This window comes from Rhinatrema bivittatum, chromosome 12, assembly GCF_901001135.1.
Source record: "Rhinatrema bivittatum chromosome 12, aRhiBiv1.1, whole genome shotgun sequence".
Classification (NCBI taxonomy): Eukaryota; Metazoa; Chordata; class Amphibia; order Gymnophiona; family Rhinatrematidae; genus Rhinatrema; species Rhinatrema bivittatum.
Genome location: NC_042626.1, coordinates 3,078,769 through 3,103,221, shown reverse-complemented (window position 1 = coordinate 3,103,221; position 24,453 = coordinate 3,078,769). Strand labels below are relative to the sequence as shown.

Genomic DNA, 24,453 nt, shown 5'->3' with positions numbered 1-24,453 from the left:
GAATGTAATCCACTTTGAAGTTTTGAAAAATGGAATATAAATAAACTGACATTCACAAACACGCACCTTCAACACACAATGCCATCCACAGACACGTCTAACACACCATCACCACCCAAAAAGCACGCACATGAAACCAGTGATGGATTTAAGATTTAAATTCCATCTAGGCACTAATGGTGCTGTGGAAACCTCTCCTAAGTAAGGCACAGAGCCAGAGCTTCCCATGTCAGCTCAGAGTAGATTGTGGCAAAAATGTGAAGAACACTGGCAAAGATTTCCATCTTTTATATTACATTAGAAAATGTGCTTGTGCTGTACAATTTATTGTTGTTTTATTAGATGAAGAAAATGGATGTCAAGTATCAGTGCGGGGGAGAGATCTCAGGGATGGGGAGAGATCGGGAGAGGACCAGAGATGGGGGTGAGATTAGCAATCTGGAGAGGGGAATGCTGGAATTAAAGAGGCGAAGGACGGCAGGGGCTGGATAAGGAAACTGAGAGCTGTTCTCTGCTATGTGACAGTCGGCACAGGAAGGCAGCACATGTTCAGCCAGCCTGCAGCACCCCCCGGCACAGGCCTGTAAATGCACAAAGCACGTATCTGAAACGCACTACAAGCTAAGCAGAAATCGTGCACGTGAAACGCACGACTGTCATCCACAAAGCAGACAGAAAGAGCTGCAGCAGCCAACAAAGCCAATGAAATGGCAGAGCTGTCTCCATTAGGTTTAGGACTAAGCAGATCAGCCTGCACAGCGCCAAGATGTTGATTCAGTCATAAAATTACATAACCTTTTTTCCCAAAGCAGCCTTGTGCCTGATATTCAGGCCCCAGGACATGATAGGGAACTTTTGAGACGTTTAGGGAGGTGCATGTCCCAACAGGGCCGTATCTGAAATTGGAGAGGGGGAGGGAGAGAATTGGGCCACAGTGTTTGACAGTGTTACAGGTATCCTTGAAGATATTCGGTTAAATAGCTAGTTATCCAGCCATGCAAGGCCAGATTACTAAAAAATGCTCCCTGTTACATTCAAACACAGTCAGATAGGTTTTTTAGTCATCCGGCTACAAGAAGCCAGATACCTTGAGCGCCTGCTGAACATCCAGGATAAACTGGGATAGCTTGTCCGATCGCCAGCTCACTGAATGAGAGGCAAACCCCTGCACTGAGCCCATTCCTAACATCACCTTTCATGCTCTCACCTGGTTTGCAGGGGATTGGCTGAATGGGAAGTCCAATTTGGGGGTCAGAAGGCACAGGGAGTGGCTGATGGCTGGGAGGGAAGGCAGGGATCATCACATACGGCATGTTTACCTGCTGAAGAATGGACACAGGCAACAATCACCCAGAAATGAAACCGAAAAGCACCAGCACCTCCACTTAACTTCTCTGGTGTGGCAGCCAGAGTATCTGCCCAGACAGCCAGACTGTGCCCTGCATCCCACGCTGGCTCCTCTCCCCTGCCAAGGTTTCAACAAAACCATCCCTCTTCCCCAGACAGCAGGACCCTCCCTGAACATCCCTCCCTCTGCCATCTGCACCCTGAAGCACCCACAGCTGCCCTCCCCCTCCCTCCCTCCCCCGTGCATGCACATGGCTGCCCCCTCCCTTACCCACAGCTGCCCTCCCCTCCCTCCCCCGTGCATGCACATGGCTGCTCCCTCCCTTACCCACAGCTGCCCTCCCCTCCCTCCCCCGTGCATGCACATGGCTGCCCCCTCCTTACCCACAGCTGCCCTCCCCTCCCTCCCCCGTGCATGCACATGGCTGCCCCCTCCCTTAGCCCCATGTGTGCCCACAGCTGCCCTCCCCTCCCTCCCCCGTGCATGCACATGGCTGCCCCCTCCCTTAGCCCCATGTGTGCCCACAGCTGCCCTCCCTCCCCCGTGCATGCACATGGCTGCCCCCTCCCTTAGCCCCATGTGTGCCCACAGCTGCCCTCCCCCTCCCTCCCTCCCCCGTGCATGCACATGGCTGCCCCCTCCCTTACCCACAGCTGCCCTCCCCTCCCTCCCCCATGCATGCACATGGCTGCCCCCTCCCTTAGCCCCATGTGTGCCCACAGCTGCCCTCCCCTCCCTCCCCCGTGCATGCACATGGCTGCCCCCTCCCTTAGCCCCATGTGTGCCCACAGCTGCCCTCCCCCTCCCTCCCCCGTGCATGCACATGGCTGCCCCCTCCCTTAGCCCCATGTGTGCCCACAGCTGCCCTCCCCCTCCCTCCCTCCCCCGTGCATGCACATGGCTGCCCCCTCCCTTAGCCCCATGTGTGCCCACAGCTGCCCTCTCCTCCCCCTCCCTCCCCATGGCTGCCCCCTCCCTTACCTGGATCTGCTGTTGCAGGAGGTTGATCTTGTGCTGCTGCTGAATCAGCTGCTGCTGCTGCTTGGCAATCTGTAATGGTGGTGGGAGGGGGGCACAGAGATATAACAACTTCTGTTTATCACCTCTCTTTCCACTCACCGGGGCTGTATCCTCCTGGATCTGGAGAATGAGCTACGGATGCCTCTGCTTATTGAGCTATTACCATTAGTCCATGAATCCCTAATGTATGCTACCATAATGCCTGAAAACAGACGGACAGACAGCCACCTGCAGGGCGAGTGGCCATGTACAGTGGCCGTTGCAGAAGATGGTGAACGAGCAGCAGCAGTGCACGCTTCGTTTCGTTACAGCGCCGCTCTCCTCACGATGGTGAACGAGCAGCAGCAGTGCACGCTTCGTTTCGTTACAGCGGCGCTCTCCTCACGATGGTGAACGAGCAGCAGCAGTGCACGCTTCGTTTCGTTACAGCGGCGCTCTCCTCACGATGGTGAACGAGCAGCAGCAGTGCACGCTTCGTTTCGTTACAGCGGCGCTCTCCTCACGATGGTGAACGAGCAGCAGCAGTGCACGCTTCGTTTCGTTACAGCGGCGCTCTCCTCACGATGGTGAACGAGCAGCAGCAGTGCACGCTTCGTTTCGTTACAGCGGCGCTCTCCTCACGATGGTGAACGAGCAGCAGCAGTGCACGCTTCGTTTCGTTACAGCGCCGCTCTCCTCACGATGGTGAAGGAGCAGCAGCAGTGCACGCTTCGTTTCGTTACAGCGCCGCTCTCCTCACGATGGTGAACGAGCAGCAGCAGTGCACGCTTCGTTTCGTTACAGCGCCGCTCTCCTCACGATGGTGAAGGAGCAGCAGCAGTGCACGCTTCGTTTCGTTACAGCGCCGCTCTCCTCACGATGGTGAACGAGCAGCAGCAGTGCACGCTTCGTTTCGTTACAGCGGCGCTCTCCTCACGATGGTGAACGAGCAGCAGCAGTGCACGCTTCGTTTCGTTACAGCGGCGCTCTCCTCACGTACCTGCTCCTGCTGCTGTCGGGCCAGCTCCATCTGCTGCTGCTGCTTCTCAAACAGCATGGCTGCCATGTTCTTCTGCTCCGAATGTGCCGTCAGCAGCTGGTCCCGCAGGCTGGACAGCTGGTTAATCATAAGCAGCAGCTGCAGCTCCTTCTCTGCCAGGCTCTCCTGTGTCCCTAAGCACACAATGGGAGGGCGTCAGCTCGCAGGCCTTCCCCACACAATTACAAGCACCCACTGATGCAAAATTCACAGCTACCGTTACCCATATGAGAATTCCTCCCCTTTGAATACTGCTGGCTTTTTCATGGATCCTTTGTCCCTTGGAAATAACACCACAGATTTGGAAACATCACCTATGCATTATTTCTTTTCCCAAACTGAATGCACCCGGGAACACCTATCCCTGACCCAGCTAAAGGAACGTGGGTTCTTCATCCCCACACAATTTTTTCTAGGCCTACTAATCAACTCTGGAGTGCCCTGTTCAGAAGAGCTTACAACCTAGTCAAGACAGACAAACAGGGAATTTTATTCATTATGGCAAATGGTTAAAACCAACGAGGTTGTGTTCAGGAGAATGAGGGGTTAAGATTTAAACGCAGCCTCTGGCATTAAGCACAGATTCAGGGAGCTGGAATGCAAACTTATTCAGCTAACTCTGGAGGTGCCTTCAGTAATGCAGCCGCACTAGCAAAGGCAGCCAGATAAGATAACTTTAGGCCTGCTCAACCATAGGACCAGGGTTTCGGGGAGAATTTATCTGGCTAACAACTCCTCCCAGAAATGCCTCTGCAATGTCCCTAAGTCACCCAGGTAAAATGTAGCCAGATCATTGCCCAAAGTACTCAATAACTTGTGAGTTATCCGGCTCAACGCCTGTGAATGTGGACCTGAAGAGGTCTATTCCGGGCGGACTGCACAGCAGCATGGAAAGGATGGAGTCGAGCAGCTCCAGGGAGACAGGAGAGAGACAGGGAACAAGGAGCTGCAGAAGGGAGGACAAGCTCCAGAGGATACGGCTTTGGAAAACTGTCCTGCCCATCAACTGCAAATTGGTAAATAGCAACAAATTACTCCTACGTTTTTTACCTTTTACATCCCGGGTGTCAGTGGTGCCGCTCCCCAGCAGCCTCTCCTTCCAGTCACTCGAAAGCAGCTTCTCCAGGGTAGGGAGAACTGTCACAGTCAAAAGACAAGAAGGAAGCACTCATGGCTACAAGTAACCAAAGAATACCTCTGCAGGACACCCCTAGAGCAAAACTTTGCTAATACTCCTGTAGGTACCAGTACCAATACAGCAACATGCAACTAATACGCCTGCAGGATAACCATACAGCTAGGAGTAATTAATACCTGCAGGATACCCCTAGAGTTACACTATTACCCCTGCAGGATACCCACACAGTTACAAAGAACTAATACCCTTGCAGGATACACCTAGAGCCTCTGTATCGCTCCATGGTGAGACCGCACCTGGAATACTGTGTACAATTCTGGTCGCCGCATCTCAAAAAAGATATAATTGCGATGGAGAAGGTACAGAGAAGGGCAACCAAAATGATAAGGGGAATGGAACAGCTTCCCTATGAGGAAAGACTAAAGAGGTTAGGACTTTTCAGCTTGGAGAAGAGACGACTGAGGGGGGATATGATAGAGGTGTTTAAAATCATGAGAGGTCTAGAACGGGTAGATGTGAATCGGTTATTTACTCTTTCGGATAGTAGAAGGACTAGGGGACACTCCATGAAGTTAGCATGGGGCACATTTAAAACTAATCGGAGAAAGTTCTTTTTTACTCAAAGCACAATTAAGCTCTGGAATTCTTTGCCAGAGGATATGGTTAAGGAAGCTAGTGTAGATGGATTTAAAAAAAGGTTTGTTGAGTTTGAAAAATTACCAAAAGTGTAATACGCTCCAGGATCTCAATATGAGATTCCTCTAGATAACGGGTTAAATTTTGGAAATCAATGGAATTACTTAAGACATTATTCCTGGTGAAGCCTTGACTTCGACTGGCCACCGTTGGAGACAGGATACTGGGTTTGATGGATTCTTGGTCTGACCCAGTATAGCACATCATATGTTCTTACACAGAGCTACACTAATACCCCTGCAGGATACCCCTAGAGCAAACCTTAGCTAATATTCCACTGGAAACCAGTACAGCTAGATGTAAATAATACTCCTGCAAGATACCCACACAACTGCAAGCAACTAATTCCCCACCCCCCGCAAAATACTCACAGAGCTACAAGTAACTACAGGAAACCCATCCAGTTAGAAGTAACGAATACCTCTGCAGGATACAAATCACCATGTAATACTCTGTAGGATGCCCATACAGCTACAAGACAAGTAATATAATAAACCAATGATGCAAAAGGATTTTAGTAGAGAGTTGGTGCATATCCTCATTTTACCCTCTTTCAGATTTCGACTCAGCTCCAGGTTTTCTTGGCGGGAAGGTTCAAAGGTCAGCCCTTGGCAATCTGGGAGAGCAGAACCTGATGGGGAGTGAATTACCTACAACACAGCAACAGGAATTGTAATTACACAGACAGAAAGGGCAGCACAGATCCCTGACAATATTCAGGGGCGGGTGTAGGGTGGCAGAGCCCTCTGACAATATTCAGGGGCGGGTGTAGGGCGAGAGAGCCCTCTGACAATATTCAGGGGCGGGTGTAGGGCGGCAGAGCCCTCTGACAATATTCAGGGGCGGGTGTAGGGCGGCAGAGCCCTCTGACAATATTCAGGGGCGGGTGTAGGGCGAGAGAGCCCTCTGACAATATTCAGGGGCGGGTGTAGGGCGAGAGAGCCCTCTGACAATATTCAGGAGCGGGTGTAGGGCGGCAGAGCCCTCTGACAATATTCAGGGGTGGGTGTAGGGCGACAGAGCCCTCTGACAATATTCAGGGGTGGGTGTAGGGCGACAGAGCCCTCTGACAATATTCAGGGGTGGGTGTAGGGCGACAGAGCCCTCTGACAATATTCAGGGGTGGGTGTAGGGTGGCAGAGCCCTCTGACAATATTCAGGGGTGGGTGTAGGGCGACAGAGCCCTCTGACAATATTCAGGGGTGGGTGTAGGGCGACAGAGCCCTCTGACAATATTCAGGGGTGGGTGTAGGGCGACAGAGCCCTCTGACAATATTCAGGGGTGGGTGTAGGGTGGCAGAGCCCTCTGACAATATTCAGGGGCGGGTGTAGGGCGGCAGAGCCCTCTGACAATATTCAGGAGCGGGTGTAGGGCGGCAGAGCCCTCTGACAATATTCAGGGGCGGGTGTAGGGCGGCAGAGCCCTCTGACAATATTCAGGGGCGGGTGTAGGGCGGCAGAGCCCTCTGACAATATTCAGGGGCGGGTGTAGGGCGGCAGAGCCCTCTGACAATATTCAGGGGCGGGTGTAGGGCGGCAGAGCCCTCTGACAATATTCAGGGGCGGGTGTAGGGGCGGCAGAGCCCTCTGACAATATTCAGGGGCGGGTGTAGGGCGGCAGAGCCCTCTGACAATATTCAGGGGTGGGTGTAGTGTGGCAGAGCGCTCTGACAATATTCAGGGGCGGGTGTAGTGTGGCAGAGCCCTCTGACAATATTCAGGGGTAGGTATAGTGCGGCAGAGCCCTCTGACAATATTCAGGTATAGTGCGGCAGAGCCCTCTGACAATATTCAGGGGCGGGTGTAGGGCGGCAGAGCCCTCTGACAATATTCAGGGGCGGGTGTAGGGCGGCAGAGCCCTCTGACAATATTCAGGGGCGGGTGTAGGGCGGCAGAGCCCTCTGACAATATTCAGGGGCGACTGTAGGGCGGCAGAGCCCTCTGACAATATTCAGGGGTGGGTGTAGTGCGGCAGAGCGCTCTGACAATATTCAGGGGTGGGTGTAGTGCGGCAGAGCGCTCTGACAATATTCAGGGGCGGGTGTAGTGTGGCAGAGCCCTCTGACAATATTCAGGGGTAGGTATAGTGCGGCAGAGCCCTCTGACAATATTCAGGTATAGTGTGGCAGAGCGCTCTTGACAACATCTGAGGGTGATCCTGCACAAAGCATCAGATCAGTGCAAATTCTGCAAGGTAACTGTGCTGCGTGAAGCCCCCAGGAAGCAGATATAGGAAGGGTGAGAGCAGACATCAGACCTGTGCTGGTGAGCTAGGATCTGCAGCATCTCTGACTGGCTGAAGTGCTGCTTGCGAGTCACTGCGCCCTGCTGTCCGGGGAGATTCACAAGTGCTGCTCTCCATTTCCTCCTCTGCTTTAATTCTGCACTTCACCACATCAGCAACGCCATCTCGCTCCACACGGGGGGAGACTGGACTCCTCAGTGACATCCTGTGGACAGACCAGCAGAGCATTCATTGATCCTGGCGTTAGTTCCCTCCGATTCACCACAATAGTGGGGCCCCTCCCTCAAAAAAACATTGCAGCTCTGGCGGGTTCTTTTTTCTCGCAGCCAAACTCCATTGGACAAAAGAACATGGCTATTGGCCCTGTAGCGTGATGGTGACCCCAACCTCAAGGGACAGATATCGCCTTAAAAACTGTGTGGCTGAAGAAAAGGTTGAGCAGGGCTCAGGGGCTGAACCCTGGGTCCATCACTCGAGGTGGCCCAACTGCCCACAAGTTTAAAAAAATGGCCTGACCTGAGCTTGCCCCAGCCACGTGACCCCGGCCACGTGGGCTGGATCCCAAGCGGGCTAAGTGCAAAGGGGCGCCCTGACCCCACCGAGGGACCTGCTCTGGCTTTCCACGGTTCAGGGGGGTTGCCTGAGGGTACGGGGGTAGGACCCCACTGCTGCGTGGACGCTGTCTTTTCTCGAGCCGTGGCCATTTGTATTTTTTGGCCGACTCTTTAAACGGGAGGCGGGAGTCTTGGACCTGCTTCTCATTTGCGTAGTGGAAATAGGTGGTGTTATTTTATTGCAGCTGATCTCTCTCTCAGTCGGCTACGATAAAATATTAACATAAAAATTGCCTATTAATGTCTTCCTTTGAATACATTTGCATTATTCATGCATGCAAATTGCATGCAAAGAGTGCCATTGTAATAGGGGAGGGTACCAGGGTGGGGGACCTGCTAAATATAGTGTATAATCATGCAATAAACCCGTTAGAGAACCTCCGTGGCTTGATGTATCTCCCAGTTATTTTGTACGCCCACTGCGGACAGGGAAATACTTCCCTTACCTGAATGTAAACTGCTTTGGCGTGCCAAAAAGCAGAATCTAAATCTAAATGAATAAAACACCACCCAGGGATAAGCAGTGGCTTACCCCAAGTCTACCTGGTTAATAACTGTTTATTGGACTTTTCCTCCAGGAACCTGTGCAATCTACTTGTACGACGACGACTACTACTACTGCTGCTGCTACTACTACTACTACTGCTGCTGCTGCTGCTACTACTACTACTGCTGCTGCTGCTACTACTACTGCTACTACTACTACTACTGCTGCTGCTGCTGCTGCTACTACTACTACTGCTACTACTGCTGCTGCTGCTGCTACTACTACTACTACTACTACTGCTGCTGCTGCTGCTACTACTACTACTACTACTGCTACTACTGCTGCTGCTGCTACTACTACTACTACTACTACTGCTACTACGCATGTCTACAGCGCTACCCAACACAGGCAGCACTGTCCAATCCTCACGCTTACTAAAGCCTGGTCCAATTTAAATTTCGTCTGTCATTTGGATGCCGAGTCTCATGATGTTCCCCTGCAATTTCTCACAATCTGCTTGTAATTTAACAACTCGAAATAATTTGGTGCAAATCTCATCACTGCATCATCAACTCCTTTTTTGGGGTTGATCCTCGCTGCATCTTTCTGGCTTCTGCCATCCCCCTGGCCACCTTCACATCCTCAGACCCTGCTCGTTTCACTCCCTAAACTGAAGTGCTTCCTTGAGCTTTGCAACCTTAATTCCTCAACCTTCTCTGCATCCCTCTCGTTGCAGATTTTAGTATCATCCACACGAAGAGAAACCTTTCCCGATAATCCTTCGGCAATGTCATTTACGAAAATATTGAAAAGAAGCGATGCAAGGACTGATGCCTGCAGTAATGCCCCCTCCTCGGAGTAAACTCCATTTAGCACGATCCTTTGTCACCTCCCACTCAGTCAGTCTCTAACCCTAATTAAGGGCATTTGTCACCTATGCAGAATTGGGTTACACTCCAACACTCTCCCTGTTCCAATTCTCCATCATCCAGTCAGATTTGTCTGACAAGACCGTGCACTGGTAATGGATTCAATCCACAGCACAAACCAGCAAATGAGACATTCTGCCAGAATAATCACAGAGCGAGCAGGTAAGGACCCAGCCAGTCTCCTTCCTGGGCCCACTGGCCCCAGCTGATCTCTTACAGGTTTCGCTCTCCAGCACCTCCCTGGGAAGCTGCTCTGAGCATCCACTGCGCCTTGCCCCGGGAACTCTTCTGCTAGAATTCTGCTTAATTACAAGTTGGATTCTTGTGCATTACTGATACATTTGAATGCTCCATCAGATCCCCTGACCTCCCTCTCTCTCTCCTTTCCTTTAGGATGTACGGATTCAGGTCACGGGGATACTGGTGTAGACCCTTGCCTTTCTCTGGCCCACCATCCTGACAACTCAATATTGGCATACGTACATGGCATGCTAAGAAAAGCCCATGATTGGAAGCATTTTACTGGCTGGGGTTTGAGGTTTCTCTTTCTTCCCAGGCAAATATCGAATACATGATATCAGTCTAGGTCAGACACATCTACTGCCACCCTCTGGATAGAAGCCAGCCTCTGTGCTAATCTACTATTAACTTCCCATGTGTGTATGTCTGTCAAAGAAACAAGATGTGCCTCCGTATATCAAAGCAACAATGTCAGAGCCATCTGCTACTGTCCATCTCTCCCTGTCAATAAGAAACACTGTAACCAAATGAAATGATTCTGTTAGCTGTATACAAGGGGCGGAAGGTCTGATGGACCGCAGGCTGCTTCCTACCCAGAAGCCCAAAGCAGCAGAAAGGTCCCAGGACTACAGAAGCAGCACCAAAAAGGTGGCCCCAGACACAGCAGTGGCTCCTTCACACAATGGCCTGTTACTTTGTTGCTATTTGCAGATTCCTTTCATTATCCTCAGTTCTTAGGGAGATAAAGGTAAAGTCAGCACAGAATATACATCTTACTTTGAATTTTCCCTGTAAATACACCGGTACAACAATCTCACGACTGCCCATGACACTGCCTGAGCCCTAACCTGATTAGGTAACGGCTTGCCAGCATCAACATAGGCAGCCATGACTACCTCCTTAATCCAGCAGGCTATTGTAGCCCGCAAGGCCCGTTCTCTTTGTTTAGTACCGCGTGAAGAACAATTAGGCGATCTGTTTTCTGTTACGGCTCAGTAACCTCCAGATACCGGACAATATGTCTCTTGACATCCAGGGGTCGCAACAGACGATGCTCCCATACATCTCTCTCTGTCCAGAGACGGCAGGGAGATTAGACTGATTCAAGTGAAAGTCAGTGACCACCTTCAATAAAAAGGAAAGGACAGGACACAGCTGTATCGCCCCTGGAGTCACCCGGAGGAAGGGCTCCCGGTAAGACAAGGCCTGCAGCTCGGAAACTCTCTGTGCAGAACAAACTGCTGCAAGAAACACCATTTTCAAGGTCAGTAACAACAAAGGCAGGTTACGCATCGGTCTAAACGTAGGATCCACTACAAAATCCAAGATCAAATTCAGATTTCATAAGGGCACCAGAAACCTCAAGGGAGGACAAAGATGTTTCACTCCTTTCAGGAAATGAGTCACAAGGAACCACCATTCACCTGACCCCCGAAACAGGCGAGAGCCTTTTCTTGTTCTTTTAAGGAATTAAGGGCCAAACCTTTATTCAACCCATCCTGTAAGAATTCCAAATTGAGCAGGATCTTGGCTGAATGAGGAAGAGTACCTTGATCTTTGCACCAAGTCTCAAACACTCACCAAAAACTCACACATAGGCCAAGGAAGTGGAGAACTTTCTAGTCCTAAGCAAGGTGGAAATCACTCCCACAGAGAATTCACGTTTCAGAAATTGAGACAGATCTTCGTGAATGACAGGTCTCTGCTGTAAAAAGTTCCTGTGCACCGGGAATCGAAGAGATGAATCCACCAGGAGCCTCCACAGATCTGCATACCATGGCCTCCTGGGCCAATCTGGGGATGACCAAGAGCACCATCCCTCTGTGGCGTTTGATCCTTTGAATCAATCTGCTCAACATGGGCCATGGAGGAAGGCATACAGCAACTTGTCTTCCGGCCACTCCTGTACTAGGTCATCGATCCCCAATGACTTTGGATCTCTTCTGCGGCTGAAGAATGGCGGGACTTTCACAATGAGCAACTCGCCAACAGGTCTAGGAATGGGAGACCCTAGCAATTCCGAATCAGCTGAAATGCCTCATCTGACAATGCCCACTCTCCAGGGTCCATACTCTCCCTGCTGAGAAGTCTGCTCTTAGTTGTCTTTGCCTGCAATGTGCGAGATTGGGCATATGCAGAGAGTGGTGTGGCCATAGGCCATGCCTGCTCATTCCATAGGTTGTCACTTGTTGGCTCTTAGTACCTCCCTGCCGAGTGATGTAAGTCACAATCATTGCGTTGTCTGACATTATTTGGACCGATCAACCCTACAGCCTGTTGCTGAACTGTAAACATGCCCACCGGACCGCTCTGGCTTCGTCAATCGATGTTTCAGAGAGACTCTTCTGTACTCCAATGCCCTTGTGCTGTCAGCTCCTGACAGTGAGCTCCCCAACCAAGGAGACTCACATCCGTTGTCAGTTCTAACCAGTCCAGTGGGGATAGGGAAACTCCCTTCCATAGATGATCTGCCTGCAGCCACCACTGCAGTTGGGAGAAGACATCAAACAGTCCTGAAACTGTGGAGTCCACCGAAAGGCAGGTAGCGCTGAAGAGGACGCATATGCACCCTCGCCATGGTACCTCTTTGAGAGCTGCCACCATTAAATATTCATTAAGTTATTTTTCTTATCCCCATACAATTCTTTTTACTCCCTACTGTCCCTCTTTTTTCTCTCTCCCAGTTATTCTACCCCTGGTTTTTTGTAACTGCTTCCCCTCTGCACCAGTTTAGTTCTATTGTTCTATGCACCCCCTGTTTCTATGTAAACCAGCATGATGTGACTTGTTCATGAATGCCGGTATATAAAAAACCTATATAAATAAATTAAGCCAAGGACCTGCAAATAAGACCATATGGTTGGGCACAGAGAGTTCAAAAACAGACGGAGTTGAGCTGGCAACTTCTGAATTTGAGCTCCTGGCAGGAACACATCATCCTGCTTTGTGTCAACCTGAACTGCCACGTATTCCAGCGACTGAGTAGGGTGGCCAGGTTCACCACCCAGCCGAGCTCTCACAACAGGGAAATCACCTTGCAAGTCACCAGGCAACTCTCCTTCAGCGACCTGGCGTGAATCAGTCAATCATCCAAATATGGGTGCACTAGGCTTCCATCCTTTCTAAACGCTGCTGCAAATACCACCGTTACCTTGGAAAAGGTTCTGGGAGCAGTGGCCAGACCAAAGGGCAGCACCGAAACTGAAGGTGGCATTCAGAATGCAATCTACAGGAAACGATGTTCTAGTCGGATGGGAATGAGAAGATACATCTCGGACAAATCCAGAGAGGTCAGAAATTCCCCCGACTGCGTGGCCATTGTCACTAAGCACTAAGTTTCCATGCAAAAATGCTTCACTCACAGATGACACCTTTGAGGTCCAGGATGGGATAAAAAGAGCCCTCCTTCTTTGGCACATCAAAATAAATGGGATAATGCCCCATATTTTCTTGAGACACGGGCACTGGGACCACAGCCCTCGGACTGAGGAGCCTTGCCAATGTACCCTCCACTGCCCGCTTCTCCTGCAGGGAGTGGCAGGGAGACTCCATGAACATGTCCTGAGGAATACTGCGAAACTCCATCGCATATCCTTTTTGTATCACTTCTAGGACCCACTGATCCACCTCTGATAGGGGAATGCCTCTCTGTCTTAAGAACATAAGAACATGCCATACTGGGTCAGACCAAGGGTCCATCAAGCCCAGCATCCAACAGTGGCCAATCCAGGCCATAAGAACCTGGCAAGTACCCAAAAACTAAGTCTATTCCATGTTAACTCCTGTTCCCAGGGGTGGATCAGCAAAACTTCATTGAGAGGTTTGGGAGGTTTCATTACCCAAGCTGCACCTCTTCTGGGTTGTCAGGGATGAAAGGACTGAGACCTCCTCTATATGGCCAAAAAAAGCTTGGATCCTTTAGCACAACCTCTCCTGTCAAGGGAGTGCTGCTCCTACTTCTTACCTTCTGGAAAACAAGGAACCAGAGATTCGCCCCACTTACTGGCAAGTGTCTCCAACTCGCTACTAAACAAAGGGGAGTCATGAAAGAGCAAGTTGTTGAGGTCGCATTGGCTGACCAATTTCTCAACCATAATTGACACCTGGCCACTACTATCACAGCCAACCCTCTGGTTGAAGGGCAGACCAAATCACATCATTCATCTTGCCAAGAAAGCAGCTGCTGGTTCCATAACTGCCCTGGAATTACCCCAGAGTCATCGAGCTCCTGCGAGAGAAGCAAACAAGAGTGAGCCACCAAGGAACAACAAGAAGCGGTCATTGCTACAGCTTCAAATGCTTGCTTAAGGTTAGTCTCAATCTTTTTATCATGAGCATCCTTCAAGGCCACTCCTCCTCCTATGGGAATAGAGATTCACTTGGAGACTTCAAACACAAATGCATCTACTTTGGGAAAACATAAGTGTTCTCTTACCACTGGATCCAGAGGGTAGAGGCCTTCCAAAAAATCCAACCCCCCTTTTGAAATGAGCCTCTGGGGTGCTCCACTCAAGATCAATCGGTTCGTGAATGCTTCCATCACGGGGAAAAAACAAGAGGCTTTATGCAAGGAGACCAAAATGGGATTTCTCTTTGGCTCAGACATTGAATCTGCCCCAGGAACACCGAGCATTTTCAAAGTCTGAGAAATCAGAGCTGGCAGATCATCTCTATGAAAGAACCGTAATATAGTTCTATACGGTTCTAATCCAGGGGGAACTTAAAACCGATCCCGCCTCTCTTGCGGAGGGTGATCATCCGTGCCATCCGGAATTATATCTGGAGGTAGGAGTACTCCAGTGCTGACTGGAAAGTCCAGGCAAGGAACCTACTTGCGCCTCTGTCCGAGGACTGCACCTGAAGAAATGGATTGTAACCCCTGGAAAATTCTGCCCAAGTAGAAGTAGAGGTATCCAGACCAGAAGAAGCCTGAGGAGGACTCACTGAGCTGCCATCCCCTGCTGAGGAACCAGTTAGGGGAATTCCAAAATCAGGTGCCCCACCTGAGTCATCTTTACCCAAACCCACATCTGGCTGGGAAGAACTAGGCTTAGTGGAATCAGAGGAAGACAATTCTCCCTGAGCCTCCAAACAGCGCTGGCACAAATCTGCAAAAAGAAAGACACCTAGTCGTGTTAGGTGCAGACGCCAATATGGCCAACAGTGTGCTGAGCGGTGGCCGGAGGTGCGTGTGTCTCTAGCTGGGTTTTCTGCTTGTTTGTTTGTTTTTTTAAATGTGCTCAACTAGGCGCTCAAAATTATGCATCCAAAACATAGGTGTACACAACTAGGCGCTTACCTAGGTGACCAAAAAATTAAGCACATAAGAGCTTAAGTGCCCAGCACTACTCGTGTGCAGAGGCAAACTGTGTTTAACATGGCTGCACAGACTACAAAGCCTGACTGTGAGCCCAAAAACAGAGTGCACAACCTGGACGCACAGCTGGACCGACAATGCTGTAGAGGGAAGCCTTAGGTAAGCGAGCGAAAAGCTGTTGTGGCCTAGCATGCAGTGCGCAGCGAAAAGCCTCGGAGCGGGGCCTAGCGTAAGGAGGCTGCTCAACCTGCCAGGCTGCCCTCGTCCCTCCACCTCCCATGGAGCGGGACACTGAGCGCGGAGGCAGATGTTGGAGGGAGCCCAGCACAACAAAAAACCTCCCTTTTCTAAACTTACCAGAACTCAACCATACCTGGCTGAGAACAGAGACGGTGTCCGGCTGCGGGGGGGAGAGGGCATGTGCGTCACCGCCACACTCAGCTTCCTGTACCCACTGCCTTTCAGTTCAGCTGCTTAAACAGCTAAGTCCATGCCGGCTGAAAAGCAGCTACCGGACCAAGGCACTCATCTGAGGGACCAGGGAAATCACCTCAGGAATTCTCAGCTGGGGAAGGGACGGTTTGGTATCACCGCTGGTGAGCAGGGTGAATATATTTCCTGAATTCTCCTCTCTTTAAAATAAAGCAATCCCCAGTGGGGAGATGCACGATGCTGGAGACGGAGAATACTGGCAGGCTGATGTCACTGCAGGGGTTTATATAAAGAGACCTCAGCTTGCTCCATCTCCATCTGCTGGCAGAGGTGCATAACCCACTGGTTCTGGACTGGACACTAAGAAATAAAACTGTGTAACTGAGCTCAGGGCAGAACCATGACCACCCATTATATAATAAAGAGAATTAACCACCGGTCCAGTCTGAGCAATCCCAGCATGCAGATCCCATAGCAGGGGGCTGGGGGTCCAACTATTCCCCCACCTCTTACTTAGAGAATTACCCGAGTGCCCCCAGTCAAATCCACGTCTGAGATCTTCTCTGGTTTCCCCGTTTCTGGCGCATGCTCTGTCATTCTGGACGCGTGGCCCCTGTGCTACTGCACTGACCCCCAAGGCTTCCTGGGGGGGCCATGTCACCTGGGTGTAAGGTTTAAGGGAGGCCTCAGAGTTGGACATTTATTAATTTGGTGCCTTTTGATAAGTTTCGCCAGGTCTTCTGTGCAATCCTGTCCAGCTCCACACATTTTGGTGCCTTCTTTCATTTTCATTCCTCTTTTTTTTATGACAAGGGACTTAAAACCTGGAAGTGTCCCGGATCTCTCTGGACCTGTGAGAAAGCACTCAGGACTCTTCTTGCTTGCTGCCCTCATCTTGGCTCTTGGTCCCATAAATGACTTCATTTGGCCCCAATCCCTCTAAGAAAAGGGCCTGGTGAGAGAAGAAGCGTTTGTGAATCTCTGCTGCCGCGTGAGATGGGGGTGGGGGGCTCCTCTCATTCCTCTGCGCTCCCTAGGGCAGGGCTCACAGCATTAACCCTCCCCCCCCCCCGTCAGTGCAGTGGGCGCTCACCTCCACCCCTCCCCCATGACGGCTGAGAACAGGTGACGCAGGTCCCTCCCTCTCCCCCCCCCCATCAGTGCAGCAGGCGCTCACCTCCACCCCCCCCCCATGACGGCTGAGAACAGGTGACGCAGGTCCCTCCCTCTCCCCCCCCCCCCCCCCCCCATCAGTGCAGCAGGCGCTCACCTCCACCCCTCCCCCATGACGGCTGAGAACAGGTGACGCAGGTCCCTCCCTCTCCCCCCCCCCGTCAGTGCAGCGGGCGCTCACCTCCACCCCCCCCCCATGACGGCTGAGAACAGGTGACGCAGGTCCCTCCCTCTCCCCCCCCCCCATCAGTGCAGCAGGTGCTCACCTCCACCCCTCCCCCATGACGGCTGAGAACAGGTGACGCAGGTCCCTCCCTCTCCCCCCCCCCCACATCAGTGCAGCAGGCGCTCACCTCCACCCCTCCCCTCATGACGGCTGAGAACAGGTGACGCAGGTCGCTCCCTCTCCCCCCCCCCCATCAGTGCAGCAGGCGCTCACCTCCACCCCTCCCCCCATGACGGCTGAGAACAGGTGACGCAGGTCCCTCCCTCTCCCCCCCCCCCATCAGTGCAGCAGGCGCTCACCTCCACCCCCCCCCCCATGATGGCTGAGAACAGGTGACGCAGGTCCTCCCTCTCCCCCCCCCCCCCCCATCAGTGCAGCAGGCGCTCACCTCCACCCCTCCCCCATGACGGCTGAGAACAGGTGACGCAGGTCCCTCCCTCTCCCCCCCCCCCCATCAGTGCGGCAGGCGCTCACCTCCACCCCTCCCCCATGACGGCTGAGAACAGGTGACGCAGGTCCCTCCCTCTCCCCCCCCCATCAGTGCAGCAGGCGCTCACCTCCACCCCTCCCCCCATGACGGCTGAGAACAGGTGACGCAGGTCCCTCCCTCTCCCCCCCCCCATCAGTGCAGCAGGCGCTCACCTCCACCCCCCCCATGACGGCTGAGAACAGGTGACGCAGGTCCCTCCCTCTCCCCCCCCCCCATCAGTGCAGCAGGCGCTCACCTCCACCCCTCCCCCATGACGGCTGAGACAGGTGACGCAGGTCCCTCCTCTCCCCCCCCCCACATCAGTGCAGCAGGCGCTCACCTCCACCCCTCCCCCCCATGACGGCTGAGAACAGGTGACGCAGGTCCCTCCCCCCCCCCCCCCCCCCACATCAGTGCAGCAGGCGCTCACCTCCACCCCTCCCCCCATGACGGCTGAGAACAGGTGACGCAGGTCCCTCCCTCTCCCCCCATCAGTGCAGCAGGCGCTCACCTCCACCCCCCCCCCCATGACGGCTGAGAACAGGTGACGCAGGTCCCTCCCGCTCCCCCCCCCCCCCCCGTCAGTGCAGCGGGCGCTCACCTCCACCCCTCCCCCCATGACGGCTGAGAACAGGTGACGCAGGTCCCCCCCCCCCCCCCCCCCCCATCAGTGCAGCAGGCGCTCACCTCCACCCCCCCCCCCCATGACGGCTGAGAACAGGTGACGCAGGTCCCTCCCTCTCCCCCCCCCCATCAGTGCAGCAGGCGCTCACCTCCACCCCCCCCCCCCCCCATGACGGCTGAGAACAGGTGACGCAGGTCCCTCCCTCTCCCCCCCCCCATCAGTGCAGCAGGCGCTCACCTCCACCCCCCCTCCCATGACGGCTGAGAACAGGTGACGCAGGTCCCTCCCTCTCCCCCCCCCCCCCCATCAGTGCAGCAGGTGCTCACCTCCACCCCTCCCCCCATGACGGCTGAGAACAGGTGACGCAGGTCCCTCCCTCCCCCCCCCCCCATCAGTGCAGCAGGCGCTCACCTCCACCCCCCCCCCCCCCATGACGGCTGAGAACAGGTGACGCAGGTCCCTCCCTCTCCCCCCCCCCCCCATCAGTGCAGCAGGCGCTCACCTCCACACCCCCCCCCCCATGACGGCTGAGAACAGGTGACGCAAGTCCCTCCCGCTCCCCCCCCCCCCCCCGTCAGTGCAGCGGGCGCTCACCTCCCCCCCCCCATGACGGCTGAGACCAGGTGACGCAGGTCCCTCCCTCTCCCCCCCCCCCCAATCAGTGCAGCAGGCGCTCACCTCCACCCCCCCCCCCCCCCCATGATGGCTGAGAACAGGTGACGCAGGTCCCTCCCTCTCCCCCCCCCCCATCAGTGCAGCAGGCGCTCACCTCCACCCCCCCCCCCCATGACGGCTGAGAACAGGTGACGCAGGTCCCTCCCTCTCCCCCCCCCCATCAGTGCAGCAGGCGCTCACCTCCACCCCCCCCCATGACGGCTGAGAACAGGTGACGCAGGTCCCTCCCTCTCCCCCCCCCCCCATCAGTGCAGCAGGCGCTCACCTCCCCCCCCCCCCCCCCCATGACGGCTGAGAACAGGTGACGCAGGTCCCTCCCGCCCCCCCCCCCCCCCCGTCAGTGCAGCGGGCGCTCACCTCCACCCCCCCATGACGGCTGAGACCAGGTGACGCAGGTCCCTCCCTCTCCCCCCCCCCAATCAGTGCAGCAGGCGCTCACCTCCACCCCCCCCATGATGGCTGAGAACAGGTGACGCAGGTCCCTCCCTCCCCCCCCCCCCCCCATCAGTGCAGCAGGCGCTCCCCTCCCCCCCCCCCCCCCCCATGACGGCTGAGAACAGGTGACGCAGGTCCCTCCCTCTCCCCCCCCCCATCAGTGCAGCGGGCGCTCACCCCCACCCCCCCCCCATGACGGCTGAGAACAGGTGACGCAGGTCCCTCCCTCTCCCCCCCCCCATCAGTGCAGCAGGCGCTCACCTCCACCCCTCCCCCATGACGGCTGAGAACAGGTGACGCAGGTCCCTCCCTCTCCCCCCCCCCCCCCATCAGTGCAGCAGGCGCTCACCTCCACCCCTCCCCCATGACGGCTGAGAACAGGTGACGCAGGTCCCTCCCTCTCCCCCCCCCCCCACATCAGTGCAGCAGGCGCTCACCTCCACCACCCCCCCCCATGACGGCTGAGAACAGGTGACGCAGGTCCCTCCCTCCCCCCCCCCCCCATCAGTGCAGCAGGCGCTCACCTCCACCCCCCCCCCCCATGACGGCTGAGAACAGGTGACGCAGGTCCCTCCCGCTCCCCCCCCCCCCCGTCAGTGCAGCAGGCGCTCACATCCACCCCCCCCCCATGACGGCTGAGAACAGGTGACGCAAGTCCCTCCCGCTCCCGAGCTCAGGCAACCCTGGGCCTCGGGGGATGGGGATGGGGGGGGAGGGGGGCTTTCCCTTATGTCTTAGTTTCCTGAAACAGAAGCAAATTCGCTCCTTTGCATAGAGCGAAGTCTATTTGAGGGCGTCCTTGAAGCTGCCCGATGGTAGGGAGTCAGGGCGTTCGGCTGATACCCCCTCAATGGGCAGCTGGAGTCTCCAGCGACTCTCGCAGTTCAGAAGGTCATGACACAGACGTGAGGTCACCTATCGCCCTGGCTTCTCCCATGTTATTGCGCCTCTGTGCCACATCCAGGAATTCTTCTCTCACCCAGTGCCACCCTTCCTGGCTCAGAAGTGATTGCATCTCTCCTCCACTCCCTCCTGGAGCTGAGCTGCCGTGCACTGAGGAATATCCCTGGGAACCATTCCGCCTCCCCCCTCCCCCCTCCCCCACGACATTCCTTCTACTGCTTGCTGGAGGGGGGGCCCTCAGTCCTTTTAACCAAACGTCTCGGTGAAGGTGGGAGGTCGCCAGTGCCACTGACCCGGGAAACCTCTCCCCTGCATACAGCATCAGCCCCAGCCTGTCCAATATCCCAGAATCCCACAGGACACAGGCAGGGCCAGCAGTGCAGCAGCAAAACACAGAAAGACACAAGGGGAGGGTGAGAGGGCGGCACAGCTGGCACTGCCATGACTCTGGGTGCTTCCTTCTACATTGTCACAGATCCTCTCCCTGGCTCCTCCAACATCCCAAAATGCTGGACCCCCTCAATAAAGCAGGGACGACTCACTTTAAAAAAAAAAAAAGCAAATTTACAAATCCAAAAATATACATCCATTTTTTGCAAAAGGAGAGCAAACCTGTGTTAGGGGGACTGGAGATTTAGACACAATTACACAAAATTTAGGGACTGCAGCCAGCAAAATGCAGCGAGAACATAAGAACTGCTATCCTAGATCAGGCCAAAGGTCCATCAAGCCCAGCATCCTGTCTCCAACAGTGGCCAAACCAGGCCACAAGTACCAGGCAGGGTCCCAAAGAACAGGTCCAATCCAGTGGCTTTCCCAAGTCTATGTGGCTAAGATTGGTTTATGGACTTTCCTGCAAGAATTTGTTTAAACCCTGCTTTGCTAATGCTTTCACCACATCCTCCGGCAACAAGTGAACAAATAATTTCTACAATTTCTTTTAAAAGGGCTACCACTTAGCTTCCTAGGATTATTGGAAAGGGTAAATGACCATTCCTTGTTCACCCGTTCCATCAGAGGAGACTCAAGGACAATACAGAGCACACAGGGATTGGAAATACCAGTGGAGACCCCGGCAAAATGCAGAGAGCGCAGAGGATGAAAATACCAGGATGCACCCTGGCAAAATACAAAACTCTTTGAAGACTGGAGCAAGGGGATGGTAATGAGGAAATCGTCCCATGTATGAACAATTTTAGTATAAACCAAGCTTCCGGAATCTCTTGCTGGCTGTGAGGGCTGACAATGGACGTCTTCCTGTCAGACACACAAAGACATTCCATGCAATCCTCCGCTCTGCAACACCTGACTGCCGACAGCGCCTCCCAAACACATCTCCCTGGCCAGTACGGAGAGGTTGTAAGGGGACGCTGCTCTCACCAGCCCTATTGCGGGGGAGGGGTGAGTCTGGGCTGGAAGGCTTCCAGAGGCTTGGAGACCTGGCTAGGAACCACTGAAGTGGGCTCAGAGCCAATGCAGAAAACCACCCCCTCTGCGCACAATGGTGCTCGGGAGCAAAAGGGCATAAACATATTGAGTAAGTGCAAAATATGGATCAGGCATGAAAGAATGAAATAAGTGAATGGTCTCAAAATGCCCACCTATTGAAATCTCACAGCCTTGCCAAAAAGTAAACCATTCTTTAAATACAAAAATACTTCCTTTTATATGAAATCATTTCTACATAATGCATGCATGGCATTGTAAATCCAGCCTCTTTATACTGGACTTCATCTTCAGGTGGGCGGATGCTGACATGTTTCAGTCTGGGATAACTATACGGCTACCTCTGATGCAGCCTAACCTGGCGAAACATGCTCGCTTCTTTTGAAGAGGGACACTGTTTCTACTAGCACGTATAATCTGCTTGCTTATCTTCAACGTTTTACAGATTTCATTCCAAAGAACTGGACTCTTTAAATATATCATCTCTTTTGTTAGGATTCTTTCTGGAACATTATTGGATTCTCATTTTTATTTTCCTTTTTTCTCAATATTTATTTTTGTTTTGGTAGTGTCTTTTATGTTGTCCTGTGTATGTGTATGTGTATACATGTGTGTGTGTTTGGTGTCCTTTTTTTTTAGTATGTATTTGTTTTTTTATGTTATTTTACTCTTTGGTTTGATAATATTTATTGTGGACTTTGGACTTGTATATTTTTAATTAATTGATTTGTCTATGTTATTTTGATTAGACTTTTGTTATATATTAATGATTTAATAAAATAAAGTATTTTTGTATTTAAAAAATGGTTTAGCAATTGGTATGGCTTTCTATCAAATCTCAGTGTACCTGGAGGATGTAATAGGGCAAACTGAGTAGCAAATCACCTGGACCAGATGGTATACATCCCAGAGTGCTAAAGGAACTGAAAAAATGAAATTGCAGACCTGTTAGTGGAAATTTGTAAACTATCATTAAGATCATCTATGGTACCTGAAGACTGGAGGGTTGCCAATGTAACACCAATTTTTAAAAAGGGATCAAAGGGTGATCCAGGAAACTACAGACCAGAGAGTCTGATGTCTGTGCCAGGCAAAATGGTAGAAACTATCATAAGAACAAAATTGCTGAACAGATAGATAGGCATAGTTTAATGGGACAAAGCCAACATGGATTTAGCCAAGGGAAGTCTTGCTTCATAAATTTGCTACATTTTTTTTTGAGAGTGTAAATAAATGTGGATAAAGCTGAGCCAGTTGATATAGGGTATCTGGATTTCCAGAAATCATTTGACAAAGTCCCTCATGAGAGACTTCATAAGAAATTAGAAAATCATGGGATAGGGGGCAGTGTCCTATTGTGGATTGGGAACTGGTTAAAAGATAGAAAATAGAGAGTAGGCTAAATGGTAAATGTCCCCAATGGAAAAAAAGTGAATAGTGGAGCCCCAGGGATCTATTTTGAGACCACTGCTTTTTAATATAAACAACCTGAAAACGGGAACAAGTGAAGTGAATAAATTTGCCAATGATATCAAATTATTCAAAGTTGTTAAATCAGAAGAGGATTGTGAAAAACTGCAAGAGGACCTTGCAAAACTGGGCATGCAAATGGCAAATGAAATTTAATGTGGACAACTGCAAAGTGATGCACGTAGGGAAGAGAAACCCAAATTATAGTAACAAAGTGCAAGGTTCACATTAGGAGTCAGCACTCAGGGAAAGGATCTAGGGGTCATCGTTGAAAATACTTTGAAATCTTCTGCTCAATGTGCAGCAGCAGCAGCCAAGAAAGCAAACATAATGCTGGGGATTATTAGGAAAGGAATGGAGAATAAAACAGAGAATATCCTAATGCCTCTGTATCGCTCCATGGTGCAGCCTCATCTTGAGTATTGTGTGCAGTTCTGGTCACCTCAGCTCAAGAAAGATGTAGCAGAATTAGAAAAGGTACAGAGAAGGGCGACCAAGATGATAAAGGGGATGGAACAGCTCCCCTATGAGGAAAGGCTGAAGAGGTTAGGACTCTTCATCTTGGAGAAGGGACAGCTGAGGGGAGATATGACAGAGGTCTTTAAGATCATGAGTGGAAACAAAGAAAAGAGCGCATGGGGGTAACTTGCTGGTGGGGCGGTTACTGCCCTTAACCAATAAAGCCTTCCTACTGTTGATGCAACTCCATCATTGGTCTCTGCTTCAATGGCAAGAGGTGACGGGGAATTGGACTCAAACAGCAACCAACAAGGCCCCTGGCTTGATGGTCTGGGAAGCTGAATTGTATGGCACAGCAGACACTACCATAAGCTTGCTGGGCAGACTGGATAGACCATTTGGTCCTTTTCTGCCATATCTATGTTTCTATATGAGTGGAATAGAACGAGTAAATGTTAATCAGTTTGTACTTTTGAAAGAGTAAACAAGAGCAGGGGACACACAATGAAGTTACTCGGTGATACATTTAAAACTAATAAGAGAAAATATTTTTTTTACTCTATACATAATTAAGCTCTGGAATTCGCTGAGAGAATATGGAAAGAAATACAACGAGTGAGATAATCAAATTTTCAAATGATACAAAATTATTCAAGAGTAGTTAAATCACAAGCAAATCGTGATACATTACAGGAGGACCTTGCAAGACTGGAAGATTGGGCATCCAAATGGCAGATGAAATTTAATGTGGACAAGTGCAAGGTGTTGCATATAGGGAAAAATAACCCTTGCTGTAGTTACACGATGTTAGGTTCCATATTAGGAGCTACCACCCAGGAAAAAGATCTAGGCATCATAGTGGATAATACTTTAAAATCGTCGGCTCAGTGTGCTGCAGCAGTCAAAAAAGCAAACAGAATGTTGGGAATTATTAGGAAGGGAATGGTGAATAAAATGGAAAACGTCATAATGCCTCTATATCGCTCCATGGTGAGACCACACCTTGAATATTGTGTACAATTCTGGTCGCCGCATCTCAAAAAAGATATAATTGCGATGGAGAAGGTACAGAGAAGGGCAACCAAAAT

The 24,453-nt window shown here is 52.0% G+C and overlaps 1 protein-coding gene across 3 annotated transcripts in view; it reads right to left on the bottom strand.

Moving 5' to 3' along the window:
* Positions 1–24,453, bottom strand: part of SOX13 (SRY-box transcription factor 13) — a 69,779-nt gene that overhangs the window by 27,468 nt on the left and 17,858 nt on the right. For 2 of the 3 annotated variants that reach the window (XM_029574288.1, XM_029574287.1), the window contains 6 exons: positions 7,478–7,670; positions 5,768–5,870; positions 4,437–4,523; positions 3,348–3,520; positions 2,330–2,398; positions 1,208–1,322 (listed from right to left, as the gene is read on the bottom strand). In XM_029574288.1, coding sequence (XP_029430148.1) covers positions 1,208–1,322; positions 2,330–2,398; positions 3,348–3,520; positions 4,437–4,523; positions 5,768–5,870; positions 7,478–7,669 — 739 coding nt within the window. In that variant the 5' untranslated portion in view covers position 7,670. The remainder of the gene's footprint in view (positions 1–1,207; positions 1,323–2,329; positions 2,399–3,347; positions 3,521–4,436; positions 4,524–5,767; positions 5,871–7,477; positions 7,671–24,453) is intronic. The other variant, XM_029574289.1, reaches the window with a different exon arrangement.